Source organism: Bufo bufo, chromosome 3, assembly GCF_905171765.1.
Source record: "Bufo bufo chromosome 3, aBufBuf1.1, whole genome shotgun sequence".
NCBI lineage: Eukaryota > Metazoa > Chordata > Amphibia > Anura > Bufonidae > Bufo > Bufo bufo.
In genome coordinates, this window is record NC_053391.1 from 100,807,294 (window position 1) to 100,829,742 (window position 22,449).

The 22,449-nt window shown below is 47.0% G+C and overlaps 1 protein-coding gene across 2 annotated transcripts in view; it reads right to left on the reverse strand.

The window, feature by feature from the left end:
- Positions 1-22,449, reverse strand: part of FAM222B (family with sequence similarity 222 member B) — a 39,651-nt gene that overhangs the window by 12,843 nt on the left and 4,359 nt on the right. Inside the window, exons 2-3 of one of the 2 annotated variants that reach the window (XM_040423405.1) lie at positions 20,620-20,740; positions 1,199-3,098 (exon numbers count right to left, since the gene is read on the reverse strand). In XM_040423405.1, coding sequence (XP_040279339.1) covers positions 1,199-3,098; positions 20,620-20,740 — 2,021 coding nt within the window. Of the gene's footprint in view, positions 1-1,194; positions 3,099-20,619; positions 20,741-22,449 lie in introns of those variants that run through there. The other variant, XM_040423406.1, reaches the window with a different exon arrangement.

Consider the following 22,449-nt stretch of genomic DNA (forward strand, 5'->3'; position numbering starts at 1 on the left):
CCCCTTCAATCATCTTACATTAGGCCCAGCATTGCAGAGATCTCTCTCCTCCTCAGCCACCATTAGAGCAGTCATCAACTCTGCAGCTGTCTACTGGACATTGTGCCATCATGAAGCAATATTTTTCTGCATATGCTTTGACAACCCAATACTCCCAAGCAGGCTGCACTAAAAAGACAGCGAGGTCTGAGACGTCTGCAGTGTTGGACACCACGTCTGATGGGAGAGCAAGCCTGAACTTTAATATTCTGCCTCGAGTTAATGATGTGAAAAACTAAAAAAACTAAAAAAAAAAAAAAAAAAAAAAAATAGTAATGTCCTGGTCACAGTAGAATATTCTAAAGCTTTTTTGCAACTAGGACCGGCAATAAACAAAACATGGTGATGTTCTATGTGACTGATATAAGGCACGGCAGCAGCTAGGCTACACAAAAAAAAAAAGATACATCAAGGGTAACCAGCCTGCTTTAGTGCACACACAACCACACCACCTCCACAACAACAAAAAATTAATTCTCATCTTGAACACAAAGCAGAAAATATGCTACATAAAAAGGGGGACTTACTGTAAACCATAAGGACCTTTGGGCTCATAGCGTAAAAACCTAACATTCTTTCAAAAAATTTTTCTTCAAAAAACCAAATATCTGTGAAAGCACAAAACAAAACTGTAATTCTCTAAAAAGTATGCATGCATCCAGTGCTAAACTCCACAATGCATTTTCGTTGCTGCACCATCAATACAAGGGAATTGAAATTAATCGGTTTGGTGTTGCACCACGGCACTCGATCCAGTGACGCAACGTATAAGAGTTCCCCATCTGCTGAAGGAAGGCTGATCTGTCATCTTCTAAAGCAAAAAGAACAAGGCTGGGGCAAAGGGTTAAAAAAAAAATAATTAAAGAGGGGGGAAGGAATACCACACTTATTAGGGCCTAGTGTTCCCAATATTAAAATAAAGCAGCATTTTGAAGCCCATCAGTGCTAAAGTACTAAATGGCAACAGTCTAAACTACCACTACAAAAAATAAAAATAGTAAAGAGCAAAAAAAACAAACATTAGATATTCTGAATTACAGCACCGTACGGCTTGTTTTTGCATATAATGATCACAAGAAGTTTGCAAATGAAGAGGATACAAGAGCCTTGCTAATCAATTAAGACTAAATCCTCTCTGTTGCAAAGTGACGGCGCCTACCTATACCCTGGATGCTGAATGTGAATACTTCGACTATCAGCTGACTCAGGGGCTCTACTCATTTGGGATCTTTGAATCTTTGCATGTGGAGCCATGCTCTGATCTCTGAAGCAGGACTGCTGAAAGTCCACTCCAGTTAGGTAATCCATGGTCTGCATCAAGCCGTTCTGGTTGGATGATCCTCCCCCAACGCCTCTATAGTGAGCACCCCCAGCACAATCCAAGGGTGCCCCAGCCGCCTGTGCTCCGTGGAAAATGGTAAGGTCCTGCGATCCCGAACTGTCGCTGTTCGGAGTAGGCAAAATGTTATTCCATATGGGCTGAAAATAGTGTCCATTGGTATACGGCAAGGGACCCGGCAATCCATTCACAGGAGGGGAAGGAGTAGGTTTTTCAATTGGGGGTTTTAGGCCAAAAGACTGGCTCATGCACAGTTCTTGTTGGTAGGGGGTCTGCTTACCAGGAAAACCCTGGGCAGCAATTTCTCTCTGAGTATGTTTCCCAGAATGACCACCAGATTCTCCACACATTTGTTGCAGATGTGTAAGCTGATGTTGGTTCCATGCCATGGGTTTAAGATCACCAGGATATGAAGCAGGCACTCTGCTTATGGTCATTATGGGGACATTTCCCGAGGCAGCAGAGGAAATAGCAGCAGCAGCAGCATGGTCTACGGATGTCCCAACACATGAAGGCATGGGGATGCCATGAGTGGAAACCCTAGTACTTGCATTGATAAGCAGGTTACGACTGATGGGACTGGGGTTGGCGATCTGGCCCTCACAAACAGAGGTAGTGCCTATGCCAGCCCTGGCCTGACAGAACTGGTTTATCTGGTGCACAATGCTGCCAAGGTCTGGTGGTCTGTTCTGCTGCAAGGTTGCAGCCATAGAAAGAGGAATAGTTGAGGTAGACACTGTCACATTCGGAGGGGCATCGGCATCAGGCAACTTTCGCGCTCCATGTAAACCTGGCTGCAGAATGTTGTTGGCAGGGTGCGGCAGAGTCTGGTGACTTACTCCAGGGGCATGCTGTAATGCAGACTGTTGGGGCAGGCTTTGCGAATGTTGAGACCCCATGTTCTGCGGATGCTGCATTCCCTGTGTGTGCTGCAGCGCCTGCGACATACTCTGAGAGTGCTGCAGGACCTGTGGGAGGTTCTGTTGGTGCTGCAGAGCCTGTGGCATGCTCTGCTGGCGTGGTATTGTCTGTGGAAGTCCCTGCACGTGATGCAGTGCCTGTGACATACTCTGTGTATGCTGCACACCTTGCGTGTGCTGCACACCTTGCGTGTGCTGCACACCTTGCGTGTGCTGAAGAGCCTGTTGCTGTGATATACTCTGCGTATTCTGCAGACCCTGAGAATGCTGCAGCCCCTGTGGCAGGCCCTGTGGGTGCTGCATTGTCTGAGGGTGTGGCAAGCTTTGTGGATGCTGCAGTCCAGGTGGAAGGCTCTGCGAGTGTGACAAAGTCTGCTGTTGCATGCTCTGAGCGTGCTGCAGGGCCTGCGCATGCTGCAGAGCTTGCTGGGGGCGTGCAAGCCCCTGAGGGTGGTTTAAAGTGCTAGGTGCAACATATGGAGCGGAAGGGGGATTCATCATAGAGTCTGGCAAGAGCCGGGCACGTGCACCGTCAAAGCCTTTCAGAACACTTTTAGCTGGGGACTTGACAATTGCCAAAAGTCCTGCCTTTGTGCTGACCTGCGAAGGGTATGGACTGTAACGCTGGCCTGATGTATCTAGTCCGTTCACGGTGCGGCGGATATGCTTCCTTTGAGGAACCTTTACACTGTTTGGAAAGATTTTTATTGTCAGGGGATTGTTGGCAACCGTCTTAGCATAAGCATCCAATTCTGCAGGAGTAGGATGCTGAGCAGATCTCATCTTCTGTGTAGTATCCCCTGCCAAAAAAAAGAAAAGAAAACAGAAAAAAAAAACTGTTATGTAAGAAGAGTTTAGAGTTTTACTCATATTGATAGACAAAGTGATAATATCAAGCTGCTATACTTGACTGAACCTTGAAAATGTAGTCAATCCACTAAAAAACATTGCACATAATGCAAATGAAATGACTGTTCACAGACCCTGCAAAGTAAAATGGATTTTCGACACAAAGCAACTAATCAACAAGAAAGGAACGGAACCAGTTTGTGCTAGTCAGCAGTGATAGGCAAACTGCGGCTCTCCAGCTGTTGCAAAACTACAACTCCCACCATGCCCTGCTGTAGGCAGTCTTTGCATGCTGGGAGTTGTAGTTCTGCAACAGCTGGAGAGCCGCAGTTTGCCCATCACTGTGCTAGTAAGCTGGCAGGTGCTTTCGCTGGTCTAGTCCTCATAAAAAAAATAAGCCATGAAGAAAAAACAAAACATCACCTGTACAAACAGAAAATGCCACAGCGCCCATCATGTAGCCGCGCAGGAAAGCCCAACCTGCGGCCCTCCTGCTGTTGCAAAACTACAAGTTCCATCATGCCCGGACAGCAAACAGCTATCAGATCATATTGTGAGCTGTAATTTTTACATAAAAATTAGCTGGAGGGCTTCAGGTTGGGCATCCCTGATGTAGCGTGAATAAGGGCCCATTCACACGTCCGTAACGTCCACGGATCCGCAAAGCACGGAAACAGCAATGTGCGTTTCGCATTTTTGTAGACCGCACATCACCGGCACTAATAGAATATGCCTATTCGTGTCCGCAATTGTGGACAAGAATAGGACATGTTCTATTTTTTTCGGGAACAGAAATGCAAACCCGGAAGTGCGGGTCCGCATTTACGGAGCTGGGCTGCACATCGTGCGGCCCCATAGAAATGAATGGGTTCGCAATTCTGTTCCGCAAAATGCGGAACGAAATTGCGGACGTGTGAATGAGGCCTTATAGGATCAGTCAGAAAATGCTGCTCTCCAGTATTGAGGACAATAGGCTCTTTTTTTCACTCAAGGTGAACATGCGTCATACCAGCTACAAGAGTTTCTCTAATACTTTAGGCTCACCAGCACTGACCTTCTTAAAAAGGTAGGAATGGGAATAGGAGCTCTTCAGGAGCTCACAAAACCAATTAAGTTTGGGAATAAATGGCCTACACTATTTTACCTGCCACACAATTCCCCATCATACTGCGTGAAACTACAAAAAAAAAAGCCTGACCCCTTGTTCTCAGGGTATTGGGCATGTCAGATGGCAAAGGTCATGTACACATTTGAGAGTAATGTATATATATTTTTAATCGCCAAATCAAAACCGAATCAAGATTTTGTTATCGTGACAACGCTATGCATCAGGATACCTTCAGTTCAGTCATTTTGACTGATCAGGCAAAAGATAAAACCGTAGCATGCTACAGTTTATCTCCGGCGAAAAAAACTGAAGACTTGCCTGAATGCCAATCAAAATACCGGAATGCAGGATCCGTCCTGTAAAAAGATACAAGATGGATCCGTCTGTCCGCATGACAAGTGGAGAGATGGATTCGTTCTTGCAATGCATTTGTGAGATGGATCCGCATCCGGATGCGTCTCACAAATGCTTTCAGTCACATCCAGATCGGCGGATCCGGCAGGCAGTACAGACGTTGGAACTGCCTGCCGGATCACACTGCCGCAAGTGTGAAAGTAGCCCTTAGTGTTTTTTTTTACTATTAGCCCCCTTAGGGGCTGGAACCCTTGTCCTATTCACCCTTAGGCCCCTTTCACATGGGCGAGATTTCTGCGCGGGTGCAATGCGTGAGGTGAACGCATTGCACCCGCACTGAATCCGGACCCATTTATTTCTATGGGGCTGTGCACATGAGCGGTGATTTTCACGCATCACTTGTGCGTTGTGTGAAAATCATAGCATGCTCTATGTTGTTTCTTTTTTCACGCAACGCAGGCCCCATAGAAGTTAATGGGGCTGTGTGAAAATCGCAAGCATCCGCAAGCAAGTGCGGATGCAGTGCGATTTTCACGCATGGTTGCTAAGTCTGAAAGTCTATTCACTGTATTATTTTCCCTTACAACATGGTTATAAGGGAAAATAATAGCATTCTTTAATACAGAATGCATAGTAGGTCAATATAATAAACATTATATACACCCCAGTATAATAAACATTGGTGGCGCAGTGCGCCCCCCCCCCCCCAATATAATAAAATTGGTGGTGCAGTGGGCAGTGCCAAAAAATAATAAAAATGAACTCTCCAATTGATCGCGTAGAAGCCGGTCTCCTGTTCTTTCTTCAGGACCTGTGGTGACATCACTGTGTTCATCACATGGTACATCACATGATCCATCACCATGGTAATAGACCATGTGATGAGCTCAGTGACATCACCACAGGTCCTGAAGAAAGAACAGGAGACCGGCAGCTGCGCAATCAATTGGGGGGGGGGGGGGGGAGAGAGTTAATTTTTTATTTTATTTTTTAACCCTCACTGGCACTGCGCCACCAATGTTTATTATACTGGGGTGTTGGGGGGTGGGGACTGAATGCCGGAACGCAGTGCGCCAAGTCTCCTTTTTTTTCCACCGGAGATAAAACGTAGCATGCTACGGTTTTATCTTTTGCCTGATCAGTCAAAACGACTGAACTGAAGACATCCTGAACGGATTGCTCTCCATTCAGAATGCATGGGGATATGCCTGATCAGACGACGGAACTCTATGCCGGAAAAGAAAAACGCTAGTGTGAAAGTACCCTTAGTAGCATGCTCTGTGTTTCTACTCATTCCGTCAGCTGAGTAGCGGCTCTCTCTCTGACCATATAAACACTCCTTTATAGCTCTATTATAGCTTACTGATAATAATGCGCACAAATAAGCACTTATGACCTTTTAGTAATTTACAGACAAGGTTTATTGCACAAAATTAACCCAGCTAGACAAACTGTTAACCCTTTGTGACAGAACAGATAAATATATTTAAATGTTAAAGAGGACCTTTTAACGGTCCGGACATTATCTTATAACTAGCGCGTTGTGTAGGGCATACTGAAGGTATGTTATAGAGCTTACTATGTTTCCTATGCGCTGCTCCGTGTTCCCGCCTAGTATATAAATTCATACCATCGGCACAGGGCGAAGGAGATGCCAGCTTTTCTAAGGGGGAGTCTCCTTCCTCCTGGCTGTGAGCTGTCCACTCGCACTGGAAAGTGTCACAGCCCGGGAGAAAAAAAAAAGCTCACCTTCTCCCGGGCTGTGACACTCTCCGCTGCGATTAGATAGCTCACAGCCAGGAGGAAGGAGACTCGCCCTTAGAAAAGCTGGCATCTCCTTCACCCTGTGCCGATGGTATGAATTTATATACCAGGCGGGAACCCAGAACATGGGGCACAGCAGGCGAACAGAGCAGCGCATAGGAAACAAACATACCTTCAGTATGCCCTACACAACGCGCTAGTTATAAGATAATGTCCGGACCGATGGTATGAATTTATATACCAGGCAGGAAACCAGAATGGGTGGCACAGTGAGCAAACAGAGCGGCACATAAGAAACCTAGTAAGCGCTCTAACATACCTTCAGTATGCCCTACACAACCCGCCAGTTATATGATCATGTTAGGACCGTTGAAAGGTCCTTGTTAAAAAATCTAATGAAAGAACGATTTAGCACAAAATGAGTAAAATACAAATAATAAAAATTGCCGCCTGAAGATGTAAATAACTTTCAATGTCTACGAAACCTGGTGACTTAGTGGGACCCACAACATCTAAGGTATGTTGAGCATGACCGCTCCCCCCTAACAGCAGACACAGGAGGGAAAAAGGGTCAGGCATGACAACTTAATGTGCCCGATCTTTTGGGGGAAGATAAGCTGGTGCCAAAGGAGACGGGCCTCTCACCCACGGAGATGAACGACCGGAGAAATAGCAGCCAGAAGAACAAGCATTCAGCTGACACGGTATAGACAGCTTCAGTAACAGACTTCTCTTCTAGGTTTCTACACTGCAAATTAACAGCCACTAACGCGTTGCCATCACGTCCTATAATAATCACTTACCCAGGGATGAGCACTGGAGAAATCAGCAGGAACGATAACATTAGGGTTTTCCCTGAACACGGTGGCTGGTGGGTTGTCAGGAAGTTCATGAGAGCAGCACCTCAGAGCACGGCCACCGCTGCTGGATTTCAGGGTGGTCACAACCATAGAAACGAGCAGTGAATAATGAAGCAATATGGAAAATCACAGTACATTAGTAAGTGCCTTGTATTAACTTTCTCTACTTGCTAAATGCTATTTGCTGAAGTGCAACTACCCTTTTAAGGCCCATTTACATAGGCAAATCATCAGTAGTGAAAAGTTCATACCAATGCTCGTTACCAATAATTGGCCCATGCAACTCACCACCCAACAAAGGACTAAAAAGCTTGTTTGTTGGCTAATGGGACTGAATGCGGCACATAAAAATCAGCCTCGGCAGCAGACCACCCTGTCTACTCAGGGGACGTGCTACAACGAAACTGCACGGGGACGAATGATCGTGATAATGACAATCCCCATAGGGGCAGGACTGCCATATGTAAAAGTAGCTTAAGAAGCTGGGAACGAACCGATCACTGCCCTCGGCCCACGTAAATAGGCCCTTATTTTGGTGATCCTTCACACCAACTCTTCAGGGGATTTTATTTATTTTTTTTAACCCCGAGCTCTGCAGTAATTTGTTTTTAAGAGCCGATGTGTGGAGCTCATTTCCAAGGCCAACTTTAAATAGTGCAACAAGAGGGGGGGGAAAAAGCCTAATAGAGTAAGCGCAATGTTAATAATAGAAATTCTAGCTCGGCTTTGTGGCACTACATCAAAACTCTAATACCAGGCCAGTGATGCCAAGGATTAAATTTATCTCTGTGTTCTACACAAAGCCTGAAATTGTACAGTTTTACGGGAGAAAACACTATTTTTAATTGTATAATGTAATGGTCCAGCAAATGCTACATTCCATGGACCTCAGTTACTTGGAATAAGGCATCTTACTGTTCAAAGACTACGTGTATTTTATCACGTGTTAGTTATATGGACACACTACAGGCTTTTCATTAGAAGTAACTGTCACATGTGCTCCCCAGTCTGACCAGCAGTCCAGAGCTTGCTCTCCTATGTAGACACGAGGTCAGTCTCTCCTGTACGGCTAACTTCCTCTAAACTACAGTGTTGCATCATCCATCACCTATTAAATACCCCCCTGGAAGCTCGCAGACCCATCTCCATGTATAGAGCGCTCCTAAAGACATCACATAAAAACAGCATCCTCACACTGCTGCCCCTACATGTAAGAGCCGGCAGGGGGAAATCTATCACAAGCAGGAGGCAAAGGAAGACAGGCTGAAACTCACAGGCGTATACTCGGACTCTGCAGGGCGACACAGGCTAGTGTCACATCTGAGGTAGGGCGATATAGATCTGGCAAAGAACGCCTGGAATCGGTCAGATCTGTGCCAGACCCCATTATAGTCGGCGGAGTCCGGCAGAGAGGCGGAGCCCCTGCTGCAGATGTGAAACTAGCCTTAGGGGGCAGCAATACTATTTCAAGACTCTACCCTTGACTGGACTGACTACCCTTAGAAAAGGACCCCAAGCAGAGCAAGTCCAACGTGCTGAGACTCTACCAACTGTATCTGCAAAGCGAAAGGCATCAAGAACCAAAATCAGAAAGAAGGAATCTAGAAGTAAGCCAACACAAACGGCAAATCAACTAAACCAGTTCTCAAGACATTCACAAAATCCTGTACATTTGTTTTATTTTTTTTTAAATGGTTCAGGACCAGGGTAATTTTCAAGTTTTTCACATGTATAAGGGTACTTTCACACTTGCGGCAGGACGGATCCGACATGCTGTTCACCATGTCGGATCCGTCCTTCCGCTATTTCGCCATGCCGCCGCTCCGTCCCCATTGACTATAATGGGGACGGGGGCGGAGCTCCGGCACAGCACGGCAAAAGCCACCGGACTAAAAAGTCGGACATGCAGGACTTTAGTCCGGCGGCTTTCGCCGTGCACCGCCGGAGCTCCGCCCCCATCCCCATTATAGTCAATGGGGACGGAGCGGCGGTCCAGCGAAATAGCGGCAGGACAGATCCGACATGGTGAACAGCATGTCGGATCCGTCCTGCCGCAAGTGTGAAAGTACCCTTAGTTTAACAACTATAAATTTTATTTATTGGGCTAGCGAAGAGACTTTTTTTATGGGAATAATTTCAGTATACTATATGTTGTAACCACCCAGTTACTCCCATAACCCTCCAGGTATATCAATAGACTGTGCAGAGATCTCCTCAGATATAATCCTTGATTGTGTCTGTGCCATCGGCCGATTGATTGATTCTAATTGGTTATATTGATTACCTTGTACCTGACCATTGAACTACTCTAAGACATCATTTACAGCTACAGTTGCATGGGACCTGACCACCTGCAGTGATATTTTGCTGGTGTTTTTCTTCACTTTTTATTGCACCCACAATTTTTGGTGTGTCTTTTGAACTAAAAATGGCAGCTCCAGATGTTGGTTGAAGGTCATAGCTGAACGTGTGCAGGAACCCTGACAGGTAACATACATAGTTAACCATGCAGTACACTACTGTCCTGTGTAAACACACATTTAAAGGGGGGTTGTCTCACTTCAGCACATGACATTTATCATGTAGAGAAAGTTAATACAAGGCACTTACTAATGTATTGCGATTGTCCATATTGCTTCCTTTGCTGGCTTCACTCAATTTTCCATCACATTATACACAGCTCGTTTCCATGGTTACGACCACCCTGCAATCCAGCAGCGGTGGCTGTGCTTGGACACTATAGAGAGATGTGCGCCAGCCTATAAGCACTCCTAAAGCTCCCGTGATGCAATATTTATCACCTATCCTGTGAATAGGTGATAAATACTTGTAGTGGGATAATCCAGTCAAGTAAGGCTCCATTCACACGTCCGCATCCGTTCCGCAAATTGCAGAATGGGTGCGGATCTATTCAGTCTCTATGGGGCAGGAATGGATGCGAACAGCACAGAGTGTGCTCTCCGCATCCACATTTCCGGAGCGCGTCGCCGATCTGGAAAAAAAAAAAAAAAACAGAACATGTCCTATGGTTGTCTGCAATAGCGGACAAGAATAGGCAGTTCTATGGGGGTGCCGGCCGGGTGTATTGCGGATCCGCAATGCACTACAGCCGTGTGAATGGACCCCAACAGGACTACCCCAATGCAATTAATGACGTGAAGAGAGCTGGTTTCATTATAACAGGTGTTCAACTCTGTACATTAAGGCGGTGTCTAACAAAATGCCATATGTACCTGCAGGCAAGGGTGGGGGATAGAACGTATTTATAGGTGCACGCGAGACTTGTGTAACCTTTATAATCCTCAAGTTCCATACAAGCATAACATGCGATCACCCAGCACGTACTGCTCAGCAATAGTTCCCAAGTCCAGTTAACGACGCCACCCATCATCCTCAGACAGGGATGACACTTGCCTTGAAAACGCTTAGGCATGCGACATATGAATGTTAGCTGAGCTGGCAAGACATGTGCTACTGGTGCCAAGGAAAGACGCTCCTGATATGCACTCACTGCCTCCTAAAATCCAAGTATCTTCTCAACCCTGGTTTTACCCATGGATGAAGATGGATACCAAGCTGCAATCCATGGCTGCTTTTCATAGTACAGCAAAAATCACTTAGAAAGCATTCAATAGTCCAGAAATCTGATGGTCCAGACCTCGTTTCTATCACAGACCTACAAGATAATTGAGAACTTCATAAATCCAGGTGACGGAGCAGAGATTATGAATAAGGGCTCATCCACACGACAGTATTTTTCTTTCAGTGTCTTTTCCGTTTTTGTTTTTTTTGCAGCCCGTATGCGGAACCATTCACCAATGGGTCCGCAAAAAAAAGCCTGAAATGACTGCATTCCATATGAGCGCAAGTCCGTTCCGCCCAAAAAAAAACAAAAAAACATGTCCTATTATTGTCTATTTTGCGGACAAGGAGATCCACAAAAAGGATGCAACACAGATAACACAGACACCATCCGTTTTTTTAGCGGATCCGTGTTTTGCAGACCGCAAAATATATATGGCTGTGTGTATGAGCCTTTAGTCAGTATTTTGCCTCTATTTTGGGCAATATTACTGCAATTTTTAATTCCTTTTAGAGGTAACCTGAATGTTTTGTATATGGATAATCATTAAACAGTATAGTATTAATCCAGTACTTTTTGGACACCTTTCATCCAAGATGGAAGGTACTTAAACATCTATTCACACTTTTCTACCTAAAATTTCAAGGTGCTGAACCACAATCCCTACTCATAAGGGTCCATTCACATGTCCGTAATTTGGGTCTGTATTCGTTCCGCAATTTGCGGACCCACTTTCAATGGGGCTGGAACAGATGTGAATCCGCATCTTCAGGATCCGTTTTTTCAGGAACCGCAATTCCTTCCTGAAAAAAATAGAACATGTCCTATTCTTGTCCGCAATTGCAGACCAGAAAAGGCATTTTCTATTATAGTGTCTGCGATATGCGGTCCGCAAATTGCGGATCGTACATTGCAGGTGTCCCTGTTTTGCGGATCTGCAAAACACTTACGGACGTGTAAATGGACCCTAAATGTGTGACCATTGGGGGAGAGGCTAGCAGTTACCAGAACAGAGGCCCCAATCTTCTTCACTGCATGACCACAGCGAGGAGAAGTTTGAACAGAGCAGCAGCATTCAATGACCACAGGACTGACAGACGGCGGAGTACAGGGCTCGACTCAGTCCCAAAAACTTTGAAACTCCTCCTCACTGTAGTGGTGCAGAGAACAGAAATGGAGGTCATATTAGTGGTGCATTCAGAGATCAAACATTTATCTCCTACCCAGTGGATATGCTAAATGTCTTGTGGGTATATCCCTTCAAGGGTACATCCACATTGGATGGAAATGCCGCCAGTAAACTCATAGTATTTTAGGGTGGCATTACACTGCCCAATCTTCCATCAGTGCTCGCTCGAAGCGGCCCAATTACACAGGCTGATGCAAACTTTGAATTCGGGAGATACGATTGCTACCGCGGTCTTTCCTCCTTCCTTCTCTTCTATAGATAATGAAGATTGCCCGATCATCCTGATAAAGGAGGCCCGTCAGCCGATGAACAGGCGTGTGCTCATTCATATGCGCCAATTATCGGGAACAAGCGTTTGTATTGCCAATAACTGGGCCGAAAGTGGATGAGACGGAAAGAAAAATGTGCAGCGTAAATTGACCCGAGATGCGGAAATAAAATCTGCAGCAAGTCAATTTATGCTGCAGAGTATGATAACCACAGACAAACCCGCATCTCATGCCCATTTCCCAGTAGATCCAGGGCAAAAATTAATGTCCGATTTCCCAGAGGGCGATACGTCCCATGAGGACAGGGCCTTAAAAGGGTTCTCTTATAAGAGACATTGATTGCCCAACCTTAGGAGATGCAATCAATGTGCGATCAGCTTGGACCGCAGCCGATCAGCAGAATGAAGGGATGGGTATTGTAGGCCTACCTGTAAGGAATGAGACGTCATTACACACATGCATGCAGTCACAAGGACGGAAGGAGAAAGTCCAACAGAAATAAGAAACCAGAACCCAATGTGACTGACTCCGTGAAACTTGTGCAGCAAAACAGGATTTCAACTTTGAGAACGTACCCCATTTAGAAAGAGCAGACGCTCCATGTTAAGTTACTTTAATGTTCTAGGACACTGCTCATAATGCAACTCCCCCGATATACATAATAAAGCTCTTTATGAGCAATTCTAACAGGACAGCTCGGGCCAACGGGGCATATTCTAGGGCCGGCAACGTGATCAGCAACTGTCCTCACAGAATAGTAACTGGGACTGAGCGCTGCTCTGCTCTTCACCCAAATCACTGAACCAGGAGAGAATGGGGATACATCGATACCATTTTACAGCATTAGAAAGGATTCTCCATGAAGTGATGGCATATTCCTGGTATATGCCACCACTTCACTCACATTGCAGACTGAAGGCCCGCTGTGTTAACGATGCCCTTTTGCTCATTCTGTTTTCACTGCACGTCAATGCGCTACGACAGTCCCAACACTGTGCTGCAGCTACCTGCGCAGCGTGCGACTGGGAGCACTGATGTGCAGGAGACATACAGAGGGCACTGTGGACCCCTCATTTTCAGAACAGGTGGGTGCCCCAGAGATAAAACCCCACAGATCAAAGTATGTTACACCTTATAGCAATATGTCCTAACGCTTGGATTGGAAGAATCCTTTAAAAGGAAACCAGTCACCATACAATCACCTACTTACTGACTGCCAGCTCGCTATGCTTAGCCATGCAGAGTTAGCTGTCAATCACTGAGCAGGTCCACCCACATTTAAAAGAACTGCAAGTTTTACTGCGCCTTATCCATAAAACTATAAGGCCCCTTTCACACGGGCGAAAATTCCACGGTATAATGGAAAATAATAAAATCTACAGAACACCAGTGAAGAAGTCTGGGTTCGGGTCTGTGTACCACATTCAGTTTTTCACGCGAGAGCAAAACGCATTGCACTCACGCAGAAAAAAACTGAACATCTGAACACAATCGCAGACAAAACTGACTGCAATTGCGTGCCTACCCGCAATGCACCCTGAATGCATCCGGCCCTCACCCGCAACACCCATGTGAAAGAGGCCTAAGATCAATCTGCTCAGCTCCTCCTGTGTGCAAATTGAACAGCATTTTCATAGTGACAGATTCCTGTTAAAGCTACTTTCACACGGCTGTGCGTGGTCCATGAAATGCAGTCCATGTGCAGTGACGGCCGCATTTCCTGGATCGAGACAAACTCACAGCATAGAAGTTATCTATGACGCTGTGAGTTCGGCTCACATGAGCTGCGGTCGATACAGGAAATGCAGCCATCACAGACTGCATCTCATGGACCAACACACAGCCGTGTGAAACCAGACCAGGAGGGAGAAGATCTGAGCATAGACATAACAAATTAAGCAAAAATAGCAAATTATGGGGCGCTCCTCTGGTTCCCTAATTAGCTGAACTACACCTGCAGCAGCAAACACACATGTAACTCTGCTGCTCACGATGGAGAACAATTACATATTCCACTGCGCATGCCCTTCATCATAAAAGCACTATTATTAGGCTGGATACAAGTTTTTGGATCCCAACTAATGTGCTCTTTATCATTTCTGGGACCGAAAGGGTCCAAAGGTAATAACAGTGAAATGCTACAAGACTATAACTGGAAGACATTTTGTTTTAGTGCTTGGACTCAAGACAACAAAAACCGGTCACTAGGGAACTTACAAAGTGCTAGCGGAGACAGGAGAGTGTGCTACATCGAAATCGCACCACATCGGAAAAGCAGATTTCTGCAAGTTACTAGACCTGTTAGGAAGAAGGCACAAGAGTCAGAACGCAAAGAAGACAATTCATACTAGTAACCCATCAGCAGTAATGCTCGAGTCACCTACCGCATGCAGAACAGAGAGGAATGGTTACTAAAGGGAGGGGAGACTAAAAAGTGAAAATCTGACATAGACTTCTTATACCGACCAGCACCCAAAACTGATGCAATTTCATTTCCATAGCTGTACGCAAGCATCCCTCACTAAAGGCGTCGAGCGAGTCGTCAGCACTCTTTCTTCAAGACAATGGCCTTGATAAAACTATAATTAAAATCATTTTCAGAGAATTGGTAATCCTTTGAATGCAGATTATGTGAAGCAGCAGCACAATGATCACAGGCTCCATCAGACATTTGGACAAGAATGCACCAAAAAGAGGAAGAAGCCCCTAACTTGCCTGACAACAGGCCGAACTGGATGGACAAATGTCTTTTTTCGGCATTATATACCATGTTACTAGGTAAATATTTTTAATAAGAGGCTGAACCGGCAAACTAGAAAGTTTTAGCCTAGCTCATAAAAAAAAAAAAAAAATGGAGGAGACGAGTGACGAGCATGCATGAAGCTCCAGTGAAGACATTGAGGATAACCGTTCTATATGTGAGCTCTGTACATACACTGCATTGGGGTGGCTTCCCATATTAATTGATGCTCCCTATCATTCAGCGCCTTGCTAGGAGGCACCTCACATCAGACTATTAATCAGTACTGCAACGAGGGGAGGAAGAGTGAAAATGGTGCACACCGATGGCCAGCCCTGCGCGGCGACACTCACACGCCAAGACCTTGCAGCTACTGCATTCACACAGATTTGCTGATCTTGCGATAAAAGTTTATCGCTAGTGTATGCCATCAATGCCAGTTAGGAGCGAAGCCCAGAGGTGGGCCTTGCCCCCATCTCCAGAAAGGGTCCCCTGAAGTGAAGGGACAGCAGCCACTCTCCATTCACCACTATGAGAGTTCCAAAAAATAGCGGTGCACTGCCCAAGCCCAATCTGTGGCAAAACTACAACTCCCAACATGCCCAGATAGATGTAGGCTGTCCAGGCATGCTGGGAGTCGTAGTTTTGCAATAGCTGGAGGGCCACAGGTTGGGCATCCGTGGCCTAAGTGAGCTACGGCCGGTAGTCCCATAGCAGGGAAATGGAAAGCAGGACACGCATGAGCAGTGTGCTATCACTTTAGGGGGCCCCATTCTGGAGACCGGAGCAGGTCCCAGAGATGGGACATGCACTTATCTGACACTGATAATATACCCTAGCAATAAGCTAACATAATCCCACATGCCCAAAGATGATGCACTTTCAGCATCTTTGGTGACTTGTGGGTAATTAAAAAACAAAACAAAAAAACAATCCACTTGCTCGTTCATCTCGTCATACTATCGCTGGAGGGAGGCTACTTTTTCGTGGGCCCACCCTGTATACATGAGCAATATCCACAGAACAGCAGCACAGCCAAAGACAATATAGTTGGGTGCAAGCCTCAAGACTTCAACAACTTTAATAAAGGACTCTTGCACACGAACGTTGTGTGCCCGTGGCCATATTACGTGGCACTTGAACGGATATGCAATCACGGAGATGCGGAACGGAAGCACGGATCGGAAACCCCACGGAGGAGTGCTTCTGTGGTGTGTCTGCCAATGCCTCCGCACCCATTCAAGTTGAATTGGTCTCGATCCGTCCCGGCCGCTGCCCATGCAATTGCAGGTCCCAATGCACGGAACGGATGCACAACGTTCGTGTACAAGAGGTCCAACACAAATCCCAAGAGAAGAAGCAGCACTGTCAAATTATTTTAAAAAGAATCCAGTGATTTCCCACCTAATGCAGAGCAAAGTTTCTGTCCCTGAATGGAAAACTGAAAATGGTTCCACAGAGGGACAGAAACGTTGCTGTGCACTGGGTGGGAAATGACTGGATTTTCCTGCTGCTTCTTCTCTCGGGATCCGATGTACATGGGGGTGTCCCAACTTCACCGATGGCAGGTGTTGGTAGCGATAAGGGTTATGTTGTTGTATTTCGACATGCTGGATCTTTTTGTTCACAGGGGAAATAAGCCACAGCCAGGGAACCGATTCATAACACACGCATGCTCGGGCAAGTTGAGGGAAACACCTGTCTTATGTGGACGGACACCCTTAGTGAACACGTCAGCACCTATAGATAGTTATGTGCAAAATAATAGCAGTCTAACATCACTAATGTGTTTAAAGGGAACCTGTCACCAGGATTTTGTGCATAGAGCTGAGGACATGGGCTGCTAGATGGCCGCTAGCACATCCGCAATACCCAGTCCCCATAGCTCTGTGTGCTTTTATTGTGTAAAAAAATTATCACCTAAAACCATGTTCCCTTATGCTGAAGAAATGCCCTTGAAATGGGTGTTTCAGCAGGACAACGACCCCAAACACCAGCAAGCGGGCAACACCCTGGTTCCAGGCCAATCCCCAGACCTCAACCCGATTGAGAATATGTGGAGTGACTTCCAAAATGCTGTTTTTGATGCCAAACCCAAGAACGTAGAACTGTGGAATGTAGTCCCGTCACCTTGGGCTTGAACATCTAGTCGCAGGTGTTAGTTGACTCCGTGCCGCACAGAAGTGAAGGTTATACAACTAAATATTAGTTCGGTGATTAACAGAAAAGCTAAATCCAGAAACAAATTTCAGTTTATAGTGGAAATATTCCAGTTTGTAACTGAAAATGCAAACACTGCTATTGTTTTGAACGGCCTATTATTCCTTTTTCTTCATTTTCAGTTTAAAAATGTATATTATGTCCATGTTATCATTTGGAATTGACGGTGCAGGACCCCCGAGTATATGGAAATAAATGAGCTTTTTCTCAGTTGCTATCATTTTGCACATAACTCTACCGACCCCATTTGATGCACACAGACTGTCACCGTCCGTCATGACTCTTAATAAGTGTCACCTATGTTGGCCGATGTCTCTGTAAAAGCGGATCCGACAAGTCGGATCTTTACAGGTGCAGCGACTGGTATAAGAAGGACAGTCCGTTCCGATCAAGCACCGCCGGCCATTTAGATGGCCCTTCATTCTCATGATCGGTGAAGGTCATGAACCTGATGGCAAGCCATCACTTCCTCAGGTGGGAAGCTTTCATTGCCGGCAGCAAGCCAAAACTAAAAGCACGAGATATGGAGATGGGCGCCAGTTGCACAGTCCCCGATGTGGGGACTGACGGGCACGTCAGGTGCTTTACAGAGCTGGAGCGCGTCTGGTATTTTTAGTTTGGACTTGTGATTTAACGATGGTGTGAAGGACACAAAAGACTCAGTCTAAACATAAACCGTCCAATATAATTCACTGCGTACACCGAACCCTGCACCTTAGAGAAAATGTGGCAGCCATGACACGTTCGTGATTCATCGGCTCAGCTGTAAACACAATACAGCCGTATTCAAAGACACAATTAAAGGACTCATAAGGAAACCTAATTGCCTAACCTCCTTCCGCTTGGCAGCTTCCATGCACTTCTTCAGCAACTAGAGAGAGGGTGGTGAGGGCTGGCAGCAGCATTATCACAGCAATCCCCGCACAAAGGGGACACGCAGATAGCAAACCCAGCCGCAAACACTGCTTGCATTTTAAGCATCGCTCTCCCAGAGGAATGTAAGGGTAGGTGGTCTCCTGGGGTCTGCACTGACAAAAACGCCCAATTCACGAAGGCTAGAAAGACTGTACAGTGGCCGCAACACTCCGAGGAGCACATTGAGGGGTGGGGGATGTTCACTATCTGTGCGTCTATTTCACGCCCTGAGCGGTTCGCCAAGCACCAGCAGAATCATGGTGACTGGGCCGACGTGGTTAGGACTGGCAGTATCAGAACGTGATGAAGCCTGCAACATCCTGGTGTCACATATCAGCCACCATCCAGACTACCGCCCTGCAGGGGACAGGTGTGCCGGCAGCACCCCCCAGAGACCGAGCCGTCTGCTCACACCTGGTCTGGAGGAGAGAATAGTCTATATTTTATAAAACAAAATGGCTTCCACAAGGGGGGGGTCCCATAGTGAGGACTGTGAAAGGACACCTGCACTGTGGCTTCTTACGGCCCTGCCCGTGTGTCCTCACCAGGAGGGAGGATTAATGGGTTAATTTAATACATTGAATGCAGTAGTAGTGCCATAAATCAACGTCAAAGCCACCCGACCACCTCACCGTCAGTCCCCCTCCCCATATATATTAGAGTATGGCGGGTTCAGCTAACAGTCTGGTGTGGAGAGCACCCAACTCTCCCTTGACAGATAATGTCGAGGGAAAGGAGGAACGGGCAAAGTGAACATTTTCGCCCGATCCTTCAGTTCTCCTGGGAGATATGCCACTGGCAGAGGCTCTCTCCCCTCTCCTCATTGAGCACACAGACATTTGGCCGAGCCAAACGTGTACCAAGGAGTTGAGATAGTGGTTGGCAGACAGCTATTCAATGAGTATGGCCGCCGTCACTGTCCATAATGTATTTATACTAGTTGCCCTCTTTCACAAACGTGTGGTGTCCACTCCTGATGCCACAAGGTGGTCACAACGTTTGTTAAGGCCATACGTGTAGAGCAAAGCACAGACGCTCAGAGAAAGGGACGTATGGCTTACTCCCAGGGGCCATAAAATGGCAACACACAGGGAGCCTTATGGTGACCATAAAGCGTCCAATTCTACGGCTTGATGTGAAGAGCAGAGGAATAATTGGAGATCCTTGGGAAGAGCTGCTGTGAATGTACAGTCCTAGAAGAAAAGTTAGGACATCATTACAATGTATTCCATGCTGGGGTGTAGACTATGAGCTTCGCCCCACTGTCACACTGTATTAGGAGGATTTGGGTTCGAGTAATGCGGCTGGAACACGGTCATGTTACAATAAAAAAATAATAATTAAAAATTAACCAAAACGTTTTTTTTCACATGTAAAACACAATCACCAATGCAATGCGTGAAGCAAGCCTAGTGCTCGGCTATAAGGGGCAGAATAGGAATGGTCTTGACACAGGTGATAGGTGTGATCGCTGGGAACCCCACTCCTCACCTGAACGGAGGTCCTATGTCCCCAAATAAATGAGGCGTGCACGAAGTCTAGAACTGATGGGGATAGTGGAAGAAGATTCATCCAAACTGGTGCAAAGAAAAACTGGCCAGCCTGTCCATAGCAACCAATCAGATTGCACCTTCCATTTTTCAGAGCTCCGTTAGCAAATTAAAGGCTTAATCTGATGGGTGGCTACAGGCAACTACACCAGGTTACCGCTGCATCAGTTAGGATTAACCTCCACCTGTAGGCGCTGTACTCTGTCTCCATCCAACCCATAGACTCGGAAGAGACCTCCATTCTTGTGATCACTTTAGGGGGTCCTAGTGATCAGACACTTCTTTCCCATCTTATGGACAACCCCTTTAAGCTGGTTTCATTTTCTTCCAGCGAGAGGCAGCCAATGGCTGTTCTGGGCAGTATCTTGTGCCCCCACATGATCGTCACAGGACTATGACTGTCAGCCCCCCGTCTCATTTCATACATTGGTGATATCACTGGGAAGGGCCATCAATGTCCGATAAAGGGACCCGCACCCATCTGAGAACAGGCACCCCAAAGGAAAGGGAGTGGTGCCACTCTCACCGCTATGGGAGTTCCAAAATTACTTGGCCAGGCTATTTCTGGCAGTCCCATAGCAGTAAAGGGCAGCGCTTGCATGCTGCGCTATCCAATCACAGCGGTGGGACTTCCAAAAACAGCGGCGCATGCTCGCTTGGCTATGTTTATGGAGTTGATGGCGCGCTCACCTTCACTAACGGGGCGCCGTTCTGAAGACAGGAGCGAGTCCCACACCTGTCTGACATGGGTGTAGAGCTCCCCCACTAATCTGAGTGGGATCTCAGACCCATCACAATGACTGAGGGGAATGTGTATGAAGCGGAGCCCTTATTACCCTGTGGGGAGGACATGTTCTGGTGGTCACACTCATCAGCAGGGAAGGAGACATGGAGGACAATGCCTCCCCCGGAGCACTTACATTTCTGAAGTCCAGTGTTCATCTGCAGCTGAGGGAGAAGCTGGAAGGCGAGGTCCCTGGTCCTGGCTAACAGGCCAGCATGGCAGAGCCGCACGGGGGGGTCACCGCACTCCGCCTCGCACTGTACAGGGAGAGAGAAAGCACAGGTCAGACCGGGGGCAGCAGCACTAGACACACTGCGGGGCGTAGCCACAGGAGGGCCGCGCTGCAGCCAATGTGCGTCCGGGCCCACCCAACCAGCACCTGGGGGAACAATGAGGACACCCCGAGCACACGAGCTGCCGGTGAGAGGGAGGAGGGGAGGCGGCAAGGCCGCGGCGGAGGCTGCGCTCACTCACCAGGGCTGGATCGGATGATCAATGGCAGAGATCAGCCCCGTCCTCCTAGTGCCTGCTGATTTGCCGATTACTATTTGGTGAATCAGCAGGCACTGAGAGAAGGGGCTGAACTCTCCCCATTGGTCCGCCCGGCACCGGTGACGTCAGCACGCACCGACGCGCTGCGTCATGCCGTCACGCGCAACCCAAATTGAGGCGCTCTCCCGCCCACCGCCATTTCGGGGAGAGGGAGGAGTTCGGCGGCTTCAGCTGTTATGGACGTGCCGGTCTCAGGGGCTGTGCACTTTCACAGCAGCTGAAGCGTCCCCCTTCCTCCCTCCCTCCCTTATGCGGCTCATAAGTTACCGCACTCGTATCTGAACACAGTCTTAGCCACTGAATAAAAAGGTTCCTGTCCTGTCCGCAGCTGTAAGCCATTGTGCCCTGTTATCAGCCACCTTGCTGTGAGGAGAGGCTGTGGTGTTCTTCCGTGTACTGCTACTGACAGGGCGTCACTAAAGGTTTTCCTCAACTCATTGACACATAATATTCGGCAGCCATTTTATTAGTCCCCGTCTCTGAGTAAACCTGGTGACAAGTACAATGTTCAGGTCATCACTAGGGATGAAGAGTTGATACTGAAGCCTGGTGACAGGTAGCAGAGGTCTTGAAAATGGTGAGGCGCTGACAGATGCAGGATATAATATTACTGTAATAAGGAAGGTTTACGTCTAAAGTTATTCTGAGCCGATCACAGACTTATTTTCTTTCCTTGTCAATTCCTTTTTTTTTTTGCGTATACGTAACCATTCACTTCAATAGGTCCGAAAAAAGAAAACCAGACGTTACTCCATGTGTATTCCGTTTCCGTATGTCCGTTCCGCCCAAAAAATATAACATCCTATTATTTTCCACATTATGGACACGGATAGGGCTAGAACAGGGGTCCATTCACATGTCCGTATTGTATTTCGGATCCGCAATACACCCGGCCGACACCCCCAATAGAACTGCCTATTGTTGTCCGCAATTGCGGACAAGAATAGGACATGTTGTGTTTTTTTCCAGAACCGCGGACCGGAAGATCAGGGGCGCAGTCAGAAATGCAGATACGGACAGCACACGGTGTGCTGTGCGCATCCATTCCTGCCCCATAAAGAATGAATGGGTCCGCACCCGTTCCACAGAATTGCGAAACGGATGCGGACCCATTCTACGGGCCAGCTGTTTCGTTCTGCAAAATACGGATGTCATCCATATTTTTTTGGCAGATCAGTTTTTTGCAAGCCGCAAAATACAGACAGTCGTGTGCATGAGGCGTAAGGCCTCATTAACACAATCATAAGCAGTCCGTTCCCATATTGCGGACCACAAACGGCAGGTCCACGAGATACAGGCACTGGCCATGTGAATGCTGTATCACGGATGCAGGCCCATCGACTGGAATGGGTGCACAAGCGCTTCCGTGTGATTTTGGGTCCATAGAAAAAATAAATCCAGGACACTTACTAAT